The sequence below is a fragment of the Trachymyrmex cornetzi genome, unplaced genomic scaffold (assembly GCF_001594075.2).
Source record: "Trachymyrmex cornetzi isolate Tcor2-1 unplaced genomic scaffold, Tcor1.1 scaffold726, whole genome shotgun sequence".
NCBI classification, from domain to species: domain Eukaryota; kingdom Metazoa; phylum Arthropoda; class Insecta; order Hymenoptera; family Formicidae; genus Trachymyrmex; species Trachymyrmex cornetzi.
This window is the reverse complement of record NW_017300055.1, coordinates 186,583-209,426: the sequence shown is the minus strand read 5'-3', so window position 1 is coordinate 209,426 and position 22,844 is coordinate 186,583. Positions and strand designations below refer to the sequence as shown.

Below are 22,844 nucleotides of genomic sequence, written 5' to 3'. Positions count from 1 at the left end.
GTACTTTTCTGCAAGGATTAATTTGACGGGTATCCGAAGAAATAAGTAAACTACACACAGAACTTCAAAGTTAGAAAGCTGAGGAAGAAATAAATTTTGGATATATATTCATTCCATTAATAAAAGTCAGCAAAAATTGCTAGATCATAATAGTAATAATTTCTGTAATTTTGGTCATAAAATCCGAAACCCGTCAAATTGACGGATTCCATAAATTTAATGTTAAATCTATAAAATCGAACAGAAGGATGCGTCGTAGGGTCAAATTAAAATTTACGATTTTAACTCATTATTGCAATTATCAGTAGATCGCTAATTTTATCGCGACGCTTCTTCGTTGTCGCAGCATCACGTAGCACTTCCTCTCAGCTGGCCTTAATCCAGAGCTTGCGCACAAGAAAATAATTCACGATCGCCGCTAAGGTCAGCCATCAGCAGACTTTTAAGTCAGTCAATCAGTCGAATCACGCGATTGATCGACTGTGGATCGGGAATATTATCTGTCATCAGGGGAAGAGAAATAAAGAGAAGAGATGCCAGACGCGAAAAAAAGAGTATGCATCGTCGGCAGCGGCAATTGGTAACTTTTTTTGTGCTAAGGATAATTAATTAGAAATTAATTGCGTACGAGAAATCGTTTCTCCCCCATTTTCTCCTATATATTCTCTCCCGTCTTGTATTGTTTTATTGAACTGTGTGTGCACCCTAACATTTGTTGGAGTGCTTCAGCTAGAGATGAAAGCTGTACCTCTTCTTCAGGTAAGTTTATATAATCATAAGTAGTATTAAATAATCGTTAAAAAATAAATTAATAATATGAAAACAATTAGAAAAGTCTTTTGATATTTAATTAATGAATATTATACTGTTTATTAATCAAATTTATTTAATTAATATTATAATATTGACTGATTGAATGAGTAATAACATAATAATATAAAATAATTTTTGATATAATTGTATTAAAATTTTATAAAAAATAGAATATATTTATATAGTACAAAAAAGGCTGTAAATATACACGTATGTATATATATATACATATATAAATATTTGTTCTTTTTACATTATTACATATATCAAAAGAGAAAAAAGATATATTTTTGTCTTAGAGTTGAATCTAATTTTGAAATCAATAATAGAGTAGGACACAATTTTATTTGATCTAGTTTTGTCATCAGTAAACACGCCGCAATGCAATTGTGCTGTCAGCTTATTGTTCCAAAATTAACTCGGTGTATCATCACACGATTTCGAGGTCTTATAATATGCACCTGTATCAATTTAATAAAGCAAATTTGTGATTATATATTTAGATACATAAGATATAATCTCAATTTTTTATCATAATCGATAACTTATATAAAATAGATTTGACTAATTTAATTAAATTGGTGCGTGTATTTATTTATGACATTGTTATGTATTATAGACATATATATAATTATATAATTATATAATATTACTATATTAGTATATAATATATTACACACATATATAGCATATATATAAAACTATGTACAATAATTTTATAATGTCTTATTATTTATTGACATGATTATCATTAAGTGACTTATTAATTGAGAATAACTATATGTAAAGAATCTTTTGACATGTAGCAAATCGTTTCAGGGGCTCGGCGATCGCGAAGATCGTCGGGGCGAATGTTATGAAGTACAACAACATATTTGAGACTCGAGTGACAATGTACGTATACGAGGAAATTATCAACAACGAAAAATTAACCAGTATAATCAATACCATCCACGAGAACGTTAAATATCTACCTGGTCACAAAATTCCGGAAAATGTGGCAAGTATCTCTATAAGAATATATATAATTATTCCTTTTATTCTCAATCGATATTCGATATCAATTGTTCAGTAATTTTTTTTAACAATACATTTGAAGTTTAATTAATAATCGTCAAAATTATTAAATGTAAATTATTAAGTAACTTTTATTAGATAAAACTTTATAGCGTTACAATTTTCTTCAAATCTCGCAGTATGATGCTGAATTAAAACTATTCGAACAAAGTTCTGAAACAAGTAGAAACATATAGTGACATAATGTTTTTACAATTAGTAATTAGTAGTAGTGCGAACATAGACTTTTCCGGATGGCATGGATACACGATCGACTCCCCCTGGGAAGAGTTTCGGGAGATCCTCCTCCTTTACTGTCGGCAGGATCATTACTTTCTCTCCAGGCTGCAATATCGTTCGCATAATTAAATCGGATAAAAACTTTCGCAGTAAATTAATGCCATTTATCATTATAATTGAATTAGATATTATCACAAATAACATGCAGTGGAAGGTGTAAGATTGAGACTTACGACCCAGTTGGCGGGAGTTGCTATCTCCGGCCTTCTGTCGACGAGCTGTAGCGAATCGATTACACGTAATATTTCGCTAAAACAATAATAATATTGATTAATAGAGTGAATTTAAATTAACACATACTCAGTATATAAATGCAAAATTTTGAAATGTTCTCAAACGCGAAATAATGCAGTATTCGGTTAACTCACTCGACGTTACGCCCAGTAGAGGTCGGATATTGCATAGAAAGTCGTAGACGATGATTCGGACTGATAATATACAGAGACCGAACGGTCTGAGCGGTTTCCGGATCGTCCTTGCTCTGTTCGTCGATCATGTCCAACTGCACAGCGAGTTTGCGATCAGGATCAGCGATTATGGGGTATGGAAAAGCACCAGGGATGTCTTTGCAGTACGATTTAATATCCTGCAATAGAATTGCACATTTTAGTCGAAAAATTAATTAACAAAACTAACCAGAATTAATTTGAAAATGGGAAAAAAGGATTAAAAAGATACAAAGATTCTGAGGACAAACATTAGGAATAACATTAAATACAGAATTCAAAGATACTTGCATTGACCCAGTCCACATGATCCTTAAGTTTGTCAACAGAATGAGCAAGCAACTTGGTGTTGCGTTTCACGAAGTATGGTTGATGCACCGCAATACGACCTAGTTCAGTAGTGCACACTGGGGTAAAGTCCGCAGGATGGGAGAACAGGACCACCCATCTGCAAAGAATAAATAACCATTAATAAAAAATCAGATATATTGACAAATTTATGTGATAAAAGTATCAAATTAAATGCAATTATTATACACGCATGCGCACACGCACGTACGCACGCATATACTAAATATAAAATTCAAAATAAGATATATTTTACGATATACATTATATCTACATATAATTATAATTTTATATTTTATTTAATTTTAATTTTAATTTTAATTTTATATTAAAATTAAAATTACAAGATTATATATAACTACAAAAAATATAAATTAAACACCAGCATTATAAATATATATACATATTTTTTATACAATTTCTTATAAAATTGTATGTAGAATATTTTATTATTATGCGATTATTGATATCGATATTATAAAAAATTAATTAAATTTTATTTACAAAATAAAATTTAAAAAATGTATAAAAAGAAAAATATATTTACAATACGAAAGTATTATATCCCGGTAGACAAATTGTGAAAACACTGCACAATAATGGTATCACAAATTGATGAAAAATTTCATAATAATTGCATTAAAATGATTTGCCATAACACAATAGTTTTGTCAGAATAACATTTTTTTAATGATGTTTATCAAGAATATTAGACAAATTCAATTTAAAGTGTAAACATTTTATAATTCATTTTCTTTTAAAAATGAATAAGACACCGGCAGCAAACAGATTAAAGAAACAAATTAAGACACGTTATCCGGTTATACTTTCAAATATTCGATGAACATTTCCGAAAATTCGATTTATATGCATCTCAAAAGCCATTCTAATATTGTATTTTAGATTTAATTATGTGCTGAATGTATAATACTTAATGTTATAATATTATTATAATTTAGGAATATGTGCACTTTTATATAAGCACAATTATATTTTTATATAATTGTGCTTATATAAGTACAGCTAAAATAATTTTCTAAATTATTGAATAATTTCTTTCTAATTTAATTTGGCAAATATGTCGCTAAGATTCGCCATTATTGTTTTGCCGAAATATTATATTTTAGAAACGATCAGAGTTTCTACATCTGTTTTTATAAATATATCCACGTAATTGCAGATTACAAATTTTATTCAAGATCGTATAATTTTATAAATGTTGTCCTATTATCGAAATATTTATGAAAAAAAAATTCCAATATTGATATAAAATTAAAAGTTGATTGGAATTAATTTCAGATAATTTCCATTTCAGAACTTTGATCGATAATTAAATGTATTATCCGTATACGAATTTTCGTTGACAAGTATCGTAATCGCTTCTGTTAGTGCTTATCAAAAACACAATGCGATATAACGAGTCACACAATTACGCTGACTCGAGGGTGACACTTTCAATTACAAGCACTTAATATAGTTGAGTACTCGTTTTGGCATTATACCAAGGATAGATTCCATTGTTGCAATATACATTTATTTCGGCTCATGTCCTTTGATTCTTCAATGCAAATCACGAATAAGCCGCGCGTTTGCAATTCATTACGCTTGCAATTCTTTATAATTACTCTTATCTTCATTATTACTCTCAAAAAATATTTATTCACTTACGCAATTGCGCGAATAATTTCATTTAATATAAATTAATCTAACGATCGTATTGACATATATGTATGTACGGATAAAATTAACAAATTTGGTAACAAAATTACTGTTTGTATAAAATTAATAGTAAATTTCTTATATAATCCAAATGTAATATTTTTTTAGAATTCTTCACATAATTTTTTAAAATTGGTCACAATTTTTGTATCGTTTTATAACTTTTTAGAAAATTTTTTGAATATTTTTTTAGTTAAAACATTTTTTAGTAATGCTGAAAGAGTACATTTTTTCCTAGAATTTTTTACATGTGTACATAAATTCTGAAATATTCTCTCTCTCTCTCTCTCTCTCTCTCTCTCTCTCTCTCTCTCTTTCCGTGTTATAAATTAATAACTGTTCGGAAATTGCAATGATATAAAAATTGTCTGTAACAGATGGTTATCTTCAACAACCTGTTGTTGACTTTTACTACGCTAGAGAGATCTATTCTTGGATCGTGCACTTTGCTGCGAACTGCGCAATGGATAAATGCAAATTCAGATGTTTATTATTCGTGTCGGTTCTATGATCATGCATTTCGCATTTTCCGGATGTTTGCCGATGGATAATTATCTCGAAAAAATAAACCCGATAAGATTTCTCGTAAACTAAAATTAATTTTGAATCAGCGATTCGCATTGGTGCGTTACCTCATATTTTCTTATACTTTGTCATATTTATTACGATGCAGACTTTTACATTGAACTTGATTGCATAACAAAGTCAAGTTCATGATTAATAACGACGAAATAAAATTTCGCGAAGAACTTTCATTCTATTTCCGTTGTGTTCTTAATACATTTTCAAAACATTTTTGAAATTGAAATATTCAAAAGAAAATACGTGAGATATTTAAGTGAATAGGGTGATGTAAGGTGTCACTTTTTGCTAGGTAATATATAGCTATGATTTAATCGTATTACACATGCGTATATCATAATAAACAAAATATTACTATATGTAATATATGTGTGTGCCACTCACGAACTGCCTTGCCATTCGTAAAAGTCGATAGGACCTTGCGTGGTATCGACTTTAAAATTCGGTACGATAGAGTTCAGCCTCATTATCACTTTGTCCTTGAATACTTGATAGGAAAATTACACGTACTATGGTCGTCTGTCTCAGCGGGAGGTTTGCTGAGCACTGATGACTCGACAGCCAATCTTACGCTTATCCATGTGCTTTATATACGGTGCCCAGATTGTTCCTATAACATGATGCAAACCATACCAACATTACACCCATTAGATATCGTATCTCCATATCCGATTTTACTGATATCGTTGATGAATAGCCGTTGCTTCTTTGACATCGATACGGATGAAATTTTTTTACGAAAATGGAAAGTCTAAGAAGGAAGCAATTCCTACCTTAAAAAAAATAAAGATTAATTAAAGATATTCCGAAAAACAAATATGATAAATGTCCCAGTGGCCGGTTTAAGCGTAGCACAAATAATATAATTTTTAAACAAAATTTTAATTTTAGACCGTATATGTGAGAAACACAACCAATACTGGAAATTTAAATGCCTATTACGGTCGAAGAGAGAGAGAGAGAGAGAGAGAGAGCTGGATCTTCGTTGCTTTTAAAATAATTCAATCTTGAATTACTAATATATAATTAAGATAATAAATCTCAGTCATTATGATATACAATGGTCATTAAATGTAACAAGTTGAGTGTATGAATTCGTTTGAAGTTCTTGTAACATATTTGATATTAATGTTGGTTCACTATCAATTGTCAATCCACAAGTTGTAAGGAATTACCAAGTTCTGATTAGAATTTACAAAAGTACAAAATTATAAAGATATTTTTTTCAAAACTTAATTACAAAACAATAACCAATAATTAACATACCTTTACTCGTATGTGATAGGAGTTACAATTATTCACAAACACACTATTTCAGTCCTTATAAAATAATTTAAAATTATTAAGGATGGAAGACCATTTTAAATTTCGAGTATTGATTGTGTTTCTCACATAGGGGTGATCCCGATTAATCACGGCTCGATTGGACACCACCAATCACAGCGACCGGTGCTTAGGAGCTTTGTAGTCTTAAGCACTGTGAGTGACTCGTGTCCAATTGAGCCGTGTCCAACTGGGTGCCACCCAAGATCTTCTATATATCCGCGTTTCGGCAAGATACAAAATGCAGAAAACGAGAATGCATTTTGTTTGTAACAATTTTGATATTGGGTATGAAGAGCTGTTCTCACATGCTAATGAGGAACCACTCGAGGTTTTGAGAAGTTTTACTCGCATTCGTTGGTTTATTAGATATACATGTTTATATTGATTGCGGATTTTAAGAATTTTTTTCATCCTGAAGATGATTGAAAATAACAACCGAAACGTTGATTTTTTGTTTTTGATGTGTATGAATTAAAGAAGAAAAGAATTTTGTATATTCACACACAAATAATAACTGTGTTCTAGCTCTTATTTGCCTGAGTTTTATGTTTATATTAATATTGTTCATTGAGAGCTCTTTTTTATTGTTATTATCAAAAAAAGTTCATTTAATATATTGACACCAGTACTGAAACATACAGTACAAATTTTTGTATTAGCATTATAAGATCTTCAAATGATTTCACCTGGAATGATCTTTGAAAGTAAATTTCCCAAAACGGTTTATTCAGTGATGTAAGGCGATATACAAATATTGCCTTAAGATTCTCAGTTAGACTGTTTAAGGCATTGATTTCTATAGGATATATATTTCAATTCTTGCCTCTAATGTCTCTTCATAATCTATTGAATTATTTTGAAACGAAACAAATTTACAAAAATGCTGGTCAATTTCTATAAAATTTTCTGGATATTCTTTCAGGTTGCCGTGCCCGACGTTGTGGAGGCAGCAAAAGATGCCGACATTCTCATTTTCGTTTTGCCACATCAGTTTATTCGCACGTTGTGTTCAACACTGTTGGATAACATAAAACCAACTGCAGTTGGTCTTTCTCTCATTAAGGTACGTTTTAACTCTTTTTGTTTTTATGCTCTTAGATTAAGTTAGCCAATTTGAATTGAAGGGTTTTGGTCGAGATGAAGGAAACAGTATTGAGTTAATCTCCAAGATCATAGAAAAGCATTTGAGAATACAATGTAACGTTTTAATGGGCGCCAACTTAGCCAATGAAGTCGCCGAGGAGAAATTCTGTGAAACCACGATCGGTAAGTATTTTTAAGTACATATACATTCTCTGCTTTAAAAACACAAATTCTTTGCTTTACAAACATAAATTCTTTGCTTTAAAATACAAATTCTCTGCTTTAAAAACACAAATTATTTCCTTATATAATTTCGGTATTTTTAAAGCAAAGAATTCGTAAAACCCTAAAGTATTAATTAAAACTCTGAACATATTTTTGATTGGACCTTATCCTGCGAAAGGTGTTTACATGGTTTGAGATACTCTGTATACATAAATTCCGAAATATTCTAGAATGTCTCTCTCATTCTATAATTTCTGAAGAAATCTTATAAAATTGAAAAAAGTGTAATGTATTTTTTTCAGAAACCTTCATAAATTTAAAATAATAAAAATTCTTTATTATAAAAATATATCAGCAGATTATTGTGAAAATGTTTTTCATCAAGGTATCATTCAAAGATTAGAAAATTATAGGGTGCAAGGACAAAAGATTGGCACCGGTACTGAGGGATCTTATTCAAACTCCAAACTTTCGAGTAGTTGTCGTGGAGGATTGCGATACCGTGGAAATATGTGGAGCTCTAAAGGCAAGTAGTTTACTTTCAAAGAAAGTTTTATGTTACGAATTATCTTATTGATTTCATATACATTTAAATAATACTTGTATTTTCTCAATACTGTTTTGTTATTACAATTATGATCTTGTTAATTGACATTTCTACAACTTTTTATTCCATTTCGCTCATTAGTTTATCAAACCGAATATATTTCGGTTATAGAACATTGTGGCGTGTGCAGCTGGTTTTGTAGACGGCCTCGGGTTGGGCGACAACACGAAAGCTGCGGTGATTCGATTAGGACTGATGGAGATGGTCAAGTTTGTCGACACTTTCTACAGCGGTTCTAAGCTTTCTACATTCTTCGAGAGCTGCGGCATCGCGGATTTGATTACTACTTGTTATGGAGGAAGAAATCGCAGGGTCTGTGAACAATTTGTCAAGACTGGCAAGGTGAGAGATTCTAGTATATTCTTATGTATTTCTATTTATCTGTACGATTTACTGTATAGTGATAAAATATCTCACAAACTCGTTTTAATTGGGATTGAAAACTTAAATTATGCTCCCGTAATATTTCATCCAGATGGATGTAACTTGTAGTAATGCGCCTGCGCATACAATGGTTTTTAAAGTACCGCTAAGTCCGGATCTACAATAGGCTTTTAAGCTTTAAGCCATAAGAAATGGATGAATCCTAATCGATTATTCTTCTCGAATTCGACTGTAATTGGTCAATTTCTTACGACTTAAGGCTTAAAACACCTATTGTAGATTCGGACTAAAAGCCAAAGCTTAAAGCAGGGAGCACAGACTCTTGCATAACGCATAACACGTAATGCATAAAAAAATGTACCAATCAAAGTCCTTCGTTTCCTTCCTTTCCATGAAATAAAGAACTTATTAGATTTCCGTTTAATAATATTAGGAACCTTCGCATACCAAGTTTCACATGAAATAATCCACTCGTATTGAAAATCATGTATTACAGAGAGGATGAAATATAGGACTTTAACTCGAAAAATGACGATGTTCCCCGCATTTTCAATGAAAACTAATAGCACCATCATGTTCAGCAGGTCGAAATTTATAAGATTCACTATGTTTTACACTTTTTCGTAGTGGGCAAAAAACAGCCTTTTCTATACTATGTTCTTTAACATTATTGATATAGAAAATTATCTTGATGTTCCTTATACTTTTGACATCTGCATTTCACGTATGCACACTCTCATCAACTTAACGCAGGATCCAATTTTTCACAATTAATATGAAGTTCTTTCTCTCTTTTCAGTATTTCCGAGTATTTTAATTTGTATAAAAAATCTGAAAAATTTTCTTTAAAAAATTATAAAATGTACATAGAAATTTTATAATAGACAACGAGGATGAACTGATGCCTGCAGCGTGTGAGCGCGAAAACAGAACGCACCCTAAGTAACGTATAATATTAATATATTAATATATCATACAGACTATCAAAGCATTGGAAGATGAACTGCTGTCCGGACAGAAACTACAAGGGCCAGCAACGGCAGACGAAGTCCACGATATGTTGAAAGCGCGTAACTTGATGGACAAGTTCCCGCTGTTTACCGCAGTGCATCGTATTTGTACTGATCAACTGCGACCGGCGGATCTGATCGACCAGATTCGCAGTCACCCTGAGCATGTGTAAGACCTCTATATAGGATTCAGCGATAGTAGATTCTGTTAACATTCACATTGTTTTTTTTTTATGCTAGATTCTAATTCGATCATAGATATCTAGATTGTTAATACGCGAAAGAATGCATCAACAGATCACCATGTGAGAAAGTTCCGACGCATGTGCAATGAAGAAGCGCGTTCTGAATACGGGCCACATTATATGTATACATTGTACTAGATTGCTAATATATCTATTACTACAATAATTTTATTTCTAATTGAAAACAGGAATGTTTTAAAAAAATTATGATTAAGTTATCCTGTTTTATCACGCTTACGTTACTTTAGGAAAAATTTCCGAATTAGCTTCACGAATTGCAAATTTGTTTATAGAATAAGAGAACGCATAAAAATAAATCCCGCAAAACCGATTTCACCAGAAAACTAGAAAAAAATTTTTTAATTTATTTTTTTTGAGAGAGAGAGAGAGAGAGAGAGAGAGAGAGAGAGAGAGAGAGAGAGAGATGCTACTTTTATTGAAATCCATTCCTTCAGGTTCGCTCCAAAGACCCTCTTTATGTACTGAGTCCTCCTCTTCCTTCTTGTTAAGTTCTCGAGTAGAGATTATATTTGCCTCTATTCTACAATCCTTACTTCTTGTACATGTGAATAATTACACAAAATATATGAAAAAGGTGAGACATTTAAGCCAATCGTCGTAATGAAATAAATATAAAACAATTTTCTTATGTTTCAGAATGAAATTGGAAGAGGGAAATACATAGTTTATGCAAAATACATGAATTTAACACAAGGTGTAGAAACGGCTTATCAAGAAGGAAATAATTTAGCCACCAAAGGCTTGTACATAATTTGAACGTCCCCATTGTAATCTTATTATTGTAAATAAAGATTAATTATGAAATGAAATAGCATTTTACTATCAAAGCCACTAAACATGTGTATTTTTCATGTTATATAATACATTATTTACAAATTTTAATTTTAATTGATCAGATGTCTAGGTGATTTCATTGTAATAACTATTCATAATTAACTTTAGTTGATTCTTATTCCTGTTCGATATTCTTCAATACCATAGATTGTGAGTAGCTCAATTTTAGTCTTTGCTTTCTTTGTCTAATTTACCATCTTTTTGATCCTTATATGGCACATTGTCTACCAAGACATCTGGAGTAAGTCGCAGCGCTGAAATTATAATTTAAGTTTGCTTTTTCGATATAAAATTATCTAACACAATGTTTTATTTATTAGTCGTAATTAATGATAATTACCTATTCTTCTAGGTGCCGTTTCGACCGCTTGTATGACAGTCGTTCGTATTTCACATTCAACTTCCTGAGCGAGTTTATTTAACTGAAATAATAATAACGCAATATTTTTGTACAAATTTCATTTATAAGTTTAGATATATGTGTAAAGTCCGCCCATAACATTTCCATTACACATTAAATGCACGTTTAAAACAAAGAGATATATACCTCCGCAATCACTGTCTGGTTTGTGACACTTTTATATTTTTTGTATTCTTTGTTTATCTGATCCCTCACAACTAATGAACAATATAATAAAATATTACTTATTGAAAATGAAAGATTTATCATTATATCAAAGTGTAGATTACTGACAAAGTGTATATTACCTTGCAATGCATATTCGTCGCCTTCAAATGTCTTTAATCTTGTTCTATGAAGTTTCTTGAAGACTCGCAAAATCTGAAAATAATTATAATCTTGAAAGTAAACGAACAAGTGAAGAAATAAATAAACTGAAAGGCAACAAAAGTATAACTTCCTAGTGACTCTCGAAATTAAAAGACAAAGATACAAACAAATGAGAGTATAAACATGATATAATTAGAGAGCAATAGTCTTACAAGATGATTTTTAGTGTTTTTTCTTCTTATACATGAAGTTTGTACGTTTTGACTTGGTTTAGAGTCTTCATCAGCGACTAAGTATTTACAAATTAATTAGAAAATATCTCTTCTTTAAATGTGTACAGCCACTACAGGAGATAGATTCCAAGTGAGGTAATTTAATTATGAATTTTAATTTTAAATTCTGCAAACGTGAATGTGAATTAAAAAAACTGAACAAATATGAATGTCTAATGCTCGTATTCATAGTCAGGTTCAGTCTCCTGACACTCCCATTCATTTCTTGAGTTTGGTGTGACCCATAGACTTATAAAATAGACTGAGCATTCATACGTGAGAAGTTGAAGACAACATTAAAGGATTTATCTCATTATTCTGTTCATTATTCTGTTCATTGACAGTATATGTTTCATACGCAGTATAAATTTCGTATAACATTTTATTGTTGTCAGCAATTTCCCAGCACTTCCCAATATTATAAATAGTATTTTTTTCTTTCAGATACATCCAAAAATACTGTGATATCAATTTTTTAGATTAACTTAAAAACTCAACAGTTAGATAATCTTAAAAATCCAGTATATAATCTAGTAATTATACAATTTAGCATACACACTTCAAAAATCAATAAAATTAGATTCTTTCATTATATGCAAAAACGCGGAAGGCCCGTCTACAATACACGGAGTAAGAAGTAAGAGTAAGAAATTGACCAATCACAGTCGATTATTCTTCTCACATTCGACTGTGATTGGTCAATTTCTTACTCTTACTTCTTACTCCGTGTATTGTAGACGGCCCTTGAGCCTAATTTCATCGAAATCGAAGGTGAAGTAACCTCAATAATTTTATTGATTTTTGAGGTGCGTATGCTAAACTGTATGATTACTTACAATCTAAAAATATTGATAATAAACAATGGCCTTAATACAATTACTATGTATAGAATAAGCATTAACTTATAATATATAAACAATAGTTAACCTCTCGTCGAAAAGATTCGCCCATTTACGAAAATTTTTGCACAATTATTACAATATATTTGTTTCACTTCAACTTATTGCACTATGTGTACTAGTTCAGAAAGTACAGCAATAATGGCTCCTGCACACTGAACGCGGAAAGGCCCTGCAGTGCCCTGCACACAATAGAAGGAATAAGGAATTAAAAATAAGGAATAAACGATTTCAACCTATCAGAAACCGTGTATTCCGGTGTATTCGATTTCTGATGATATTAGAATCGTTTATTCCTTATTGGGCCCGCGCACAATAGAGGAACAAGAATTATTAAGATTTCAACCTATCAGAAACCGTGTATTCCGACGTAATCAGTTTCTGATAGGTTAGGGCCTGAGCACAATAGAGGAACAGGAATTAGATATTAAGATTTTAACCTATCTTAATATCTAATTCTTGTTCCTCTATTGTGCGCAGGCCCTAACAGAGAAGCGCAACCTTTACATTCCGATGATACGAAGCAAAATCCATCGGAATCCTGTTTTCTGATTGGTTGCAGAGCGTCGTACGACGCTAATCGGATGCAGGGTGAATCCAGCATTACATCGTGTCCTCGAGTTTGATCTCCTTGTTTTTACTCCGGGAGGTAGTTCTACATGTAGCTGCATAACCTACGCTTGAATTTTAACCCGTCAATTTGCGTCAGTTTCTCCGACCATGGTTGTCTTCATCCATTAAATCTTGTTTGAAAAGTGCTGACGGGCGATGTCATAAGCCACGTAATATTTTCGAATTCTCGAGGAGGCCGCGATTCGCGGTGCTGTTCTTAAAGAGCTGTTCAGGAAAAGAAATTGATGTCGTTCCTGTCACTTAGGTGAGTGATCTTACACTATATAGTTTTCTTCAGCTTTGTACTATTCGGCGACTCGTCTCACCGGATGCCTGTGTAATACCCTCAGATTTGCAAGAAAGGATTGCGTAGTAATAGAGGAGGTGGCGAAAGATGTTGGTCAGCAGCCAACCGTGCAATCTAGTCACATATATTGTCATTCGCTAGCTTGCTCCAATGTTGACGCATTGAGGGACAAGCATTGAACGAGCGTGGATTTCGAGCTGCCGCGTGGGGAGTGGGGTGATGATGCAAAATAACTCCAAGACCAGAGAGATGTTTATCGTCCGAGCTTTGGAAAAGATATTGGCTGATCGAGATGTCAAAAGATCACACCTCTCGCAGCTTAGGAAGTCCTGCGAGTCTGCGCTTGGTAAGGAAAGACTTTGTATAATATATGCAACTTGTAGTTATAAGCAACACTAATGATTAAATTTGTTGCTTTTATATTTCTATCTTGCAGAGGATCTCCGCAATGAGATCAAAGACGTACCAGCTGTACAGGGTGAAGAGGTAACCTCAAATGCCCTTCCACAACCCAAGAGTGACTCAAATGTTATTACAGCTGAGAAGTACTTTCTGCCGTTTGAGTTAGCATGCCAGAGCAAGTCACCACGTATCGTGGTGACAGCACTGGACTGCTTGCAGAAGTTAATAGCATATGGCCATCTTACTGGCAATGTGCCCGACTCGACAGAGCCTAATAAGCTGCTGATTGTACGCATTGTCGAGACAATTTGTGGCTGCTTTACTGGTCCACAGACTGACGAAGGTGTACAGCTGCAGATTATTAAAGCCCTGCTGACTGTGATGACGAGCCAGCATGTGGAGGTGCATGAGGGTACAGTACTGTTGACAATTCGTACGGTTTACAATGTTTATTTGGCATCACGTAACCTGGTGAATCAGACAACAGCACGTGCAACCCTTACGCAGATGATCAATGTGATCTTTGCGCGAATGGAGACTCAGGCAGAGGAAGATAATATAAGAATCGATGGAGAGCATCAGCAGGAAGTTCCTGTCATAGTGAATGGTGAAACTGAAACAGAGTTAAGTTCAGAGAATGTTCCTGGTAATGATTCTGTTGATCCCCAAATAATTGTCAGAGGTATCCTTGATGATGTAGTGAAATCCGTGGTACCATTGGAAGAGGAAGTCAATCTGGAAAATGGCAGTCCTGAAGACAATGGTGACGAGGCAGTTGCTGAAAATGACAACATGGTAACTGCCAAATTCACTCATGTGCTGCAAAAGGATGCGTTTCTAGTGTTTCGTGCTCTCTGCAAGCTCTCTATGAAACCACTGCCAGATGGCACGCCTGATCCAAAATCGCATGAGCTCCGTTCCAAGATCTTATCGCTTCAGTTGCTTCTGGGAATCCTGCAGAATGCCGGTCCGGTATTGCGTTCCAACGAAATGTTCGTTATCGCCATTAAGCAGTATTTGTGCGTTGCACTGTCAAAGAATGGTGTGTCTTCAGTGCCAGAGGTGTTTGAACTATCATTGGCATTGTTCCTGGCTCTGCTTGCACGTTTCAAGATGCACCTGAAGATGCAAATCGAGGTATTTTTTAAGGAGATCTTTATGAACATCCTCGAGACTTCTAGCAGCTCCTTTGAGCATAAATGGATGGTCATACATGCACTTACGAGGATCTGTGCAGACGCTCAGAGCGTTGTCGACATCTATGTTAATTACGATTGTGATCTTTCGGCAGCGAATCTCTTTGAAAGGCTTGTCAACGATCTTTCTAAGATTGCTCAGGGTCGTCAGGCTTTAGAGCTAGGTGCGTCACCAAATCAGGTGCGTTATAAGCGGTGAAAAAAATGACAAGATAGATGTATGGGTGTATCCAGTATTTTTTTTTTTATAGGGGTAAGGGTTATCAATTTTATTATTACATAAACAATAGTTTTTTGTGCTAATAAATTACTGTTTTCGATATTTCAGAGCTCAGAATATCTCTTTTGTATCTGATTTTGAATGAAAAAAATATTAGGTTTTGTAAATCATAATTTTCATTTTTTTTCCTAAAAAAAATATAAACAAAATACAATAACAAATTGAAGTAATATTTAGTTTGAGAATTCTTTTAATTAATAGAATAAAGAACAATATAAATCACGAGGCGTTAGGACTCAGTGCTAGAACGATATTGTGCAAAAGTATAATATACAATAATATAAATATACACAAATTTAATCTGAACAACTTGTTCAGAACAATAAGTTGTTCAGAATCGATTAAATTTATGTGATTTATATTGTTCTTTATTCAAGAAAAATATAGTTATTAAGATTTTATGCAAAATTTTGCAAACATTTTTTTTATGTATCAAACTTATTCAAAGCTTTAGAACTAATAGAAGCTTCAGAAATTACATGGTCGTAAATATTTAAGATAATAACGGTAAACATACTGACGATTAAAAGGAAAGTTGTATTTCTTTATAATTAAAAGTGAAAGAATGAATAAAAAACTTCGAGAATTGTTTAAATCCTTCTCCTCCTGGACATGCCCATGAATAGGTGTATCATTTAGTGAATGTTTTTCAACAAAACGATATCTAGATTAATATAGTATTTTGTCCTTCCAGGAGAAGTCCATGCGCATCCGTGGTCTTGAATGCCTTGTATCTATTCTCAAGTGCATGGTGGAATGGAGTCGAGATCTCTATGTGAATCCCAGTGTACCGGCAGACCAACAACCTCAGCCTCTCGTCGGCCAATTCCAGTTTAATCGGTAATAAGGAGGTACCGGATTCGCCGGAGCAGTATGAAGTGCAGAAACAACAGAAAGAAGTATGGGAGACTGGTATCGAGATCTTCAGCCGAAAGCCTGGCAAGGGCGTGCAGTATTTGCAGGAACAAGGATTGCTTGGTACTTCGCAGGAGGACGTAGCTAGGTGGCTGCACCTGGACGAGCGGCTCGATAAAACCGCCATTGGGGATTTTTTGGGTGACCATAATCATAATCAAGTAATGAGAAGAAAAATTACAATTAATAGACTATATTAATTGAATCAATGAGTGCAGAAAGGGGACAAGTCATTTATTAAATTTTTTTTAGTATTAACAAAAAACTGTTTAATTTTAGTTAGTCCAGTAGAAAATTAACAAAATTATTTTTAAAAAAATTAATTTAATTGTGATATTTAATAATGTTTTTGAAATATTATGAGTTCCTAAAATGCTTGTTTATTAAATGAAAAACTTAAAGTTCAAGATTGGATTCACCCTTTTTGCACTCAACATTTCTTTTGCACTAAAAAAATTTATAGTACATTATTAAGATACTTTACTTATCTGAAATTGTCTCTTTATATGTTAAAAAAATATGAGATAATTTACACAAAACAATTTTGAGTTAAAGCATTGACTATTAAAAAATCTTTCTAGTTGCTTTTTAAATTTAATCATTGACCATTCAAAAATCTTATCAAAAAAGGATATAACTTTCCAATTTTTCCAATCTTGCAAGTCTTGCATTTAATTCCTTTTTACACTCATTGTTTATTTTCAACGCCTATTTTATGCCCTTGGAAGCCTGAGAGTATTCTGTTTGCACCAAAAGCGTAAGATTTAAAATTAATGAAAAGAAATTTATTTTCGAAAAAAAAAATTAAACTCATCCCTTTTCTACACTTGCCGATTCAATTATAAATGCATAAATAGGCCATGATTTGTCAGTTCTGATCACGTTATGATTGTGTGATAATTATGTTGATAATTAATTTAGACAGTGACTAATTTTGTATACCGTTTATTGCAGGTAATGTACCATTATATTGACCAAATGAATTTTGCCGATCGCGATCTAGTAACCGCGCTCAGATATTTCCTGGAAGGCTTTCGGTTACCTGGCGAGGCACAGAAGATCGACCGATTGATGGAAAAGTTTGCTAGTCGCTATTGCGAGTGTAATCCTAATAATGGCCTTTTTACAAGTGCGGATACAGCCTATATTCTTGGCTTCTCAATCATAATGCTGACCACCGATTTGCACTCGCCGCAGGTTAAGAATAAAATGACCAAAGAACAATACATTAGGTACGTTCAGCAGTTTATGGTGTTAATTATAATTTACAATTTTAATTGTCAGCAGTAAACTTGAAAACTCAGGACGTTCTTTATAAAGAAAAATTTTTATGATCAATGTTTCGAAAATGTCGACAGTTGCTACAAGAATATGCGATAAAAAAATAGGAAGTTTTATTTAAAAAAATGTAAGGTAGCTTCCACCTGACCTTAAAAATTCAGCCCGAGATCAAATTGTTATGCACATCTAATATAAATAATACAATACTCTTAACAATATACAGAGTGTCCTGAAATCTATGAATCAAATACCCTAACAAGAAAGTTCTTGAAAAAAAGTTATAAAAGTATTTAATATATAATAATTTATGATATATAAAAATGCATAGCGATTGTGCTCTCTATGTATTTTTTTCATATATATCTTTTTAATTATAAAGAGTCTTTTCTTATTTTCTTTCCTTTCATTCATCAGGCTTAATCGGCGCAACAGTGACAATGAGGATCTTCCTGAGGAATATCTGTCTAGGATCTACGACGAAATTGCTGGCAACGAGATTAAGATGAAGTCAAATCCTAATAATAGCCGGTTTGCCGGAAAACAGCTGATTTCTAGTGAGAAGAAGCGACGGTTGTTATGGAACATGGAAATGGAAGTAATTTCTACGGCGGCAAAAAATTTGATGGAATCCGTCAGTCATGTTCAGGCACCGTTTACTACAGCGAAACATTTGGAACACGTGCGGCCGATGTTCAAAATGGCCTGGACGCCGTTTCTTGCAGCCTTTAGTGTTGGACTTCAAGACTGCGACGATCCAGAGATTGCGTCGCTCTGCTTAGATGGTATTAGGTAGGAAGAAAACATAGAATGAAGAAAAACAGATTTATACCATGCTATGCTTTCGTTGTTTTATATTACCTATGTGTTATTTTAGATGTGCCATTCGCATCGCCTGCATCTTTCACATGAGCCTCGAACGTGATGCCTATGTACAAGCTTTAGCGAGATTCACTTTGTTGACGGCCAACTCCCCCATTACCGAAATGAAAGCGAAGAACATCGATACTATCAAGACTCTTATCACAGTAGCTCATACCGACGGCAACTACCTAGGCAGTTCATGGCTCGATGTCGTTAAATGCATCTCTCAGCTGGAATTGGCACAGTTGATAGGCACTGGAGTACGGCCACAATTGCTGGGTCCACCGTCAAAACCGCACTTTCCCTCGCCATTAGCAAATTTCGGCAGTCTCGCGCACTCTGCAAATTCGCACCAAACCAACAATCTCAATCTAAGCTCGTTGGATCCTAGCGTGAAGGAATCCATTGGCGAAACTAGTTCGCAGAGTGTCGTCGTAGCCGTTGATCGTATCTTCACTGGCTCGACAAGACTCGATGGTGATGCCATTGTCGAATTCGTCAAGGCTCTCTGTCAGGTATTTATCTCTTAAGTTCAATCAATGATTTTTACATGAATACTAAATTATATAATAAATATTTAATAATGTGATAAATAATTTTCAGGTATCTCTTGAGGAGTTAGCACATCCCACGCAACCGCGCATGTTTTCTCTTACGAAGATTGTTGAAATCTCATATTACAACATGGGTCGTATTAGATTACAGTGGTCTAGAATCTGGCAAGTCCTCGGTGACCATTTCGACAGGGTGGGATGCAGTCCTCGACAGGATATCGCGTTTTTCGCGGTGGATTCTCTGAGACAACTAGCTACCAAGTTTATCGAAAAGGGCGAGTTTGCCAATTTTAGATTCCAAAAAGATTTTCTTAGACCATTTGAACACATCATGAAGAAGAATAGGTAATTTGATTCTTTTAATTAATTAATTTTGATTAATTTAATTCAATCGCAATTATATAATGAATATAATCCGACGTGTTATAATTTATGTAAAACATTTTTTATAACATAAGATCAATTTATTAGGATATGTTAAACTTTTATAAAAGTTTTACAATATATTCCAAATTTTAATATATCCAATAATTGTCTAATTATGGTGTAATTTAATTTAATGTGATTCAGGTCGCCTGTGATTAGAGATATGGTTGTGAGATGCGTAGCGCAGATTGTTCATTCGCAAGCACCGAATATCAGGTCTGGTTGGAAGAACATTTTCAGTGTTTTTCACCATGCAGCCAGCGATCGTGATGAATCTGTGGTCGAGTTGGCCTTTTCCATGACCGGCAAGATTATTAGTGAGTTACATTTTTGTGTTTACTTTAAGACAGTTTAAGAGATAGTCGCTGTGTTTTTGTCTATGGTTTTTCTCTTTAGTCATAATTTAAATTGATATATTTTAAACAGATAATGTGTGTGTGTGTGTTAATTCTGTAGTCATTATATCATTATAGGGTGAGTAAAAAGTCTCGGACCGGTGAAATATCTCAAAAACAAAACATTTTCAGAAAAAATGATTCAGATAAAAGTTGTAGGATTTAAAAATATCTATTTACTGGTCTGGGTTTAAAAATATCTACATCTGTTTGATTCTGAACAACATTAAAGAGGTTTTAGCCGTCAATCAGACACTTTGGATAGTGTTAACTCATTAAAACTTGAAAAGTACTTAATGAAAATGAACTAAAAATCTTGACATCAGCTATTAAATTTTGGAATAAAAAATAGGTGTCCTATTTAAAAAAAATCAATATTACCTTGATCTGACATTTGGCGACGCCGTCCAAGGTCAAACAGATGTGATCAGTAAGATCTTTTTAAACCCTACAACTTTTGTCTATATCATTTTTCTTAAAAATGCTTTGTTTTCGAGATATTTTACCGGTCCGGGAATTTTTACTCATCTTGTACAATTTGAGTGTAATTTTTTTCTCAGACGAGTTATATGCAGAGGACTTCAGTATTATGGTGGACTCTTTCCAAGACGCCGTCAAATGTTTGAGCGAATTTGCGTGCAACGCTTTTTTTCCGGACACTAGCATGGAGGCAATTCGGCTAATACGTTCCTGTGCTTCTTATATTGATGCAAATCCCAATTTATTTGCCGAGGGTATGATGGATGAAAGCGGGATGGTCTCCGAGGAAGATCGAGCTTGGGTATCGTTATCTTAGCTCGTTTATTAGCATTTTAATCGCTTGACGTAATTGTTATCTTACTCTTTTTTTTTTCTTTTAGGTGAGAGGATGGTTCCCGCTGCTGTTTGAATTATCTTGCGTTGTGAGCAGATGTAAGTTGGATGTCAGGACACGCGCGCTGACAGTATTATTTGATGTCGTCAAAACTCATGGTGCATCCTTCAAGCCTCATTGGTGGAAGGACCTCTTTCAAGTTCTTTTTAGGATCTTTGATAATATGAAGTTGCCTGAACAGCATACTGAAGTTCGTATAATTTCTGAGTTTAAAAAAAGGAAAATAAATGCATTTCTTTTGAGATTATTTGAACACCTAAATATTTAAATAATCCATTAAATGTTGCAGAAAGCTGAGTGGATGACAACAACGTGCAATCACGCACTGTATGCCATTGTGGATGTGTTTTCACAGTTTTACGATATCCTAGGTCCTTTGTTGCTAGAACAGCTCTATTTTCAACTTCTCTGGTGTGTTCAGCAAGATAACGAACAGTTGGCACGATCGGGCACCAACTGCTTGGAAAATCTGGTCATTAGTAACGGCATCAAATTTGATGAACAAACTTGGCAGAAAACTTGTCAATGTGTCTTAGACATTTTCGAAAGCACTCTACCGTCTGCGTTGCTCACATGGAAACCACATTCACCAAACAAGGAATCGGACCTCGACGTGATTACCGGCGAATCCGATGGTTTTCATATTGGCATTTTGAAGAGGAGCAACAGCGTACAAAGCTTGAATATTGAGATCTTGCCGAAGGCAAAGCTTTTCTCCGCGTTGCAAATTAAGTGCGTAGTCCAGCTTGAATTAATACAAACTATCGACAACATTGTTTTTTATCCGGCGACATCGCGCAAGGAGGATCAGGAGAATTTAGCGCTCGCGCAAGCCGACATGTTGAACGGCAAATCGTCAGAGCTTGTAAAGTGAGTGTCCTGTCACTGTGTCAATATTTTAAAATTGTATAATATACAGTTCATACGCAATGCAAATTGCTTTTAGGGCTGGCGCTGATCAGCAGAAGGAGGAGCAAGGTATGTACTGCGCTCTGACAACCAATCATCTCCTGCAGTTGGTAGAATGCCTCCTACGGTCGCATCGCTTCGCTAAGAGTTTCAATTCGAACCACGAGCAACGCAACGTGTTGTGGAAGGCTAGTTTTCGTGGCAACATGAAACCGAATCTACTGAAGCAGGAGACGCAATCGCTTGCTTGCGCACTGCGTATTCTCTTTAAGATGTACAGCGATGAGGCGCATCGCACAGATTGGTCCAAGATTGAGGCGCGACTGGTTGAGGTAGCATGCGAGGCTCTGGAGTATTTCCTGGCGCTCGCCAACGAGGCTCACCGCGATGCCTGGACTCCTATTTTGCTGCTGTTGCTCACCCGAATTATCAAGATGAACGATCATCGCTTCGCGATTCATGCCTCCACCTGTTATCCCTGCCTCTGCGAGGTTATGTGTTTCGATCTCAAGCCCGAGCTCAGATCGATACTGCGCAGATTTTTCCTCAGGATCGGGCCAGTCTTCAGAATTACACAGCAGTAATGATGGATTATCGGACAGGTATTCAGGATCGTCTCGAACAGGGTCGACTGATTGGCTGCAACATCGCTCACAAAAGAGACGATATTGCATACCCGTCTCTACGGCGTGGGCGATAGGATTGTAATTAAATGTAAAGCGCGGTTAGATACTTTAACTCGTGTTGAATTATTTATGTACGATTCAACGACTTTCACATATATTTGTATACTGCATCGAATTTTCTTAGCATGTCTTTTTCATATAGCATTGCACAAACGCTAAATGTGATTCGGATTTTATCACGTCTATTTAATGTACATACATATTCGTAATATATTAATTGCATTAAATTGAGCACATAATGGTTAT

General features: G+C 34.1%; 4 protein-coding genes across 6 annotated transcripts; 2 read left to right on the top strand and 2 right to left on the bottom strand.

Annotated features, from left to right (window-relative positions):
• Positions 1-369: 369 nt before the first annotated feature.
• On the top strand, positions 370-10,935 carry LOC108767776 (Glycerol-3-phosphate dehydrogenase 1). Of its 2 annotated transcripts, none has more exons than XM_018517806.1 (8): positions 370-580; positions 1,633-1,813; positions 7,513-7,653; positions 7,715-7,856; positions 8,312-8,424; positions 8,617-8,847; positions 9,869-10,068; positions 10,802-10,935. In XM_018517806.1, the coding sequence occupies exons 1-8, from the start codon at positions 534-536 to the stop codon at positions 10,827-10,829; spliced, it is 1,083 nt and encodes a 360-aa protein (XP_018373308.1). In that variant the 5' UTR covers positions 370-533; the 3' UTR covers positions 10,830-10,935. The 2 variants fall into 2 exon arrangements, with proteins under 2 accessions (XP_018373308.1, XP_018373309.1); XM_018517807.1 differs by lacking the exon at positions 370-580 and adding an exon at positions 645-759.
• On the bottom strand, positions 1,954-5,902 carry Tpx-4 (thioredoxin peroxidase 4). The gene is made up of 5 exons (XM_018517808.1): positions 5,649-5,902; positions 2,907-3,063; positions 2,538-2,755; positions 2,343-2,418; positions 1,954-2,214 (listed from the first exon to the last, which is right to left on the bottom strand). The coding sequence occupies exons 1-5, from the start codon at positions 5,729-5,731 to the stop codon at positions 2,086-2,088; spliced, it is 663 nt and encodes a 220-aa protein (XP_018373310.1). The 5' UTR covers positions 5,732-5,902; the 3' UTR covers positions 1,954-2,085.
• An 84-nt stretch (positions 10,936-11,019) lies between the features above and the next one.
• LOC108767778 (complex III assembly factor LYRM7) lies at positions 11,020-13,022 on the bottom strand. 2 transcript variants are annotated; one of them, XM_018517809.1, is made up of 5 exons: positions 12,929-13,022; positions 11,708-11,780; positions 11,547-11,617; positions 11,340-11,421; positions 11,020-11,253 (listed from the first exon to the last, which is right to left on the bottom strand). In XM_018517809.1, exons 1-5 carry the CDS (start codon positions 12,950-12,952, stop codon positions 11,165-11,167), a joined length of 339 nt encoding a protein of 112 aa, XP_018373311.1. In that variant the 5' UTR covers positions 12,953-13,022; the 3' UTR covers positions 11,020-11,164. The 2 variants fall into 2 exon arrangements, with proteins under 2 accessions (XP_018373311.1, XP_018373312.1); XM_018517810.1 differs by having other exon boundaries at positions 11,344-11,421.
• A 526-nt stretch (positions 13,023-13,548) lies between these two features.
• Positions 13,549-22,496, top strand: Sec71 (ADP ribosylation factor guanine nucleotide exchange factor Sec71). Its single transcript, XM_018517803.1, is given in 14 exon segments — positions 13,549-13,777; positions 13,863-14,165; positions 14,256-15,598; positions 16,392-16,510; positions 16,512-16,773; positions 17,567-17,844; positions 18,308-18,682; positions 18,768-19,269; positions 19,358-19,653; positions 19,879-20,051; positions 20,690-20,910; positions 20,990-21,193; positions 21,293-21,873; positions 21,950-22,496. Coding segments are annotated over 13 exon segments (5,028 nt in total). The 5' UTR covers positions 13,549-13,777; positions 13,863-14,038.
• Positions 22,497-22,844: the final 348 nt, after the last annotated feature.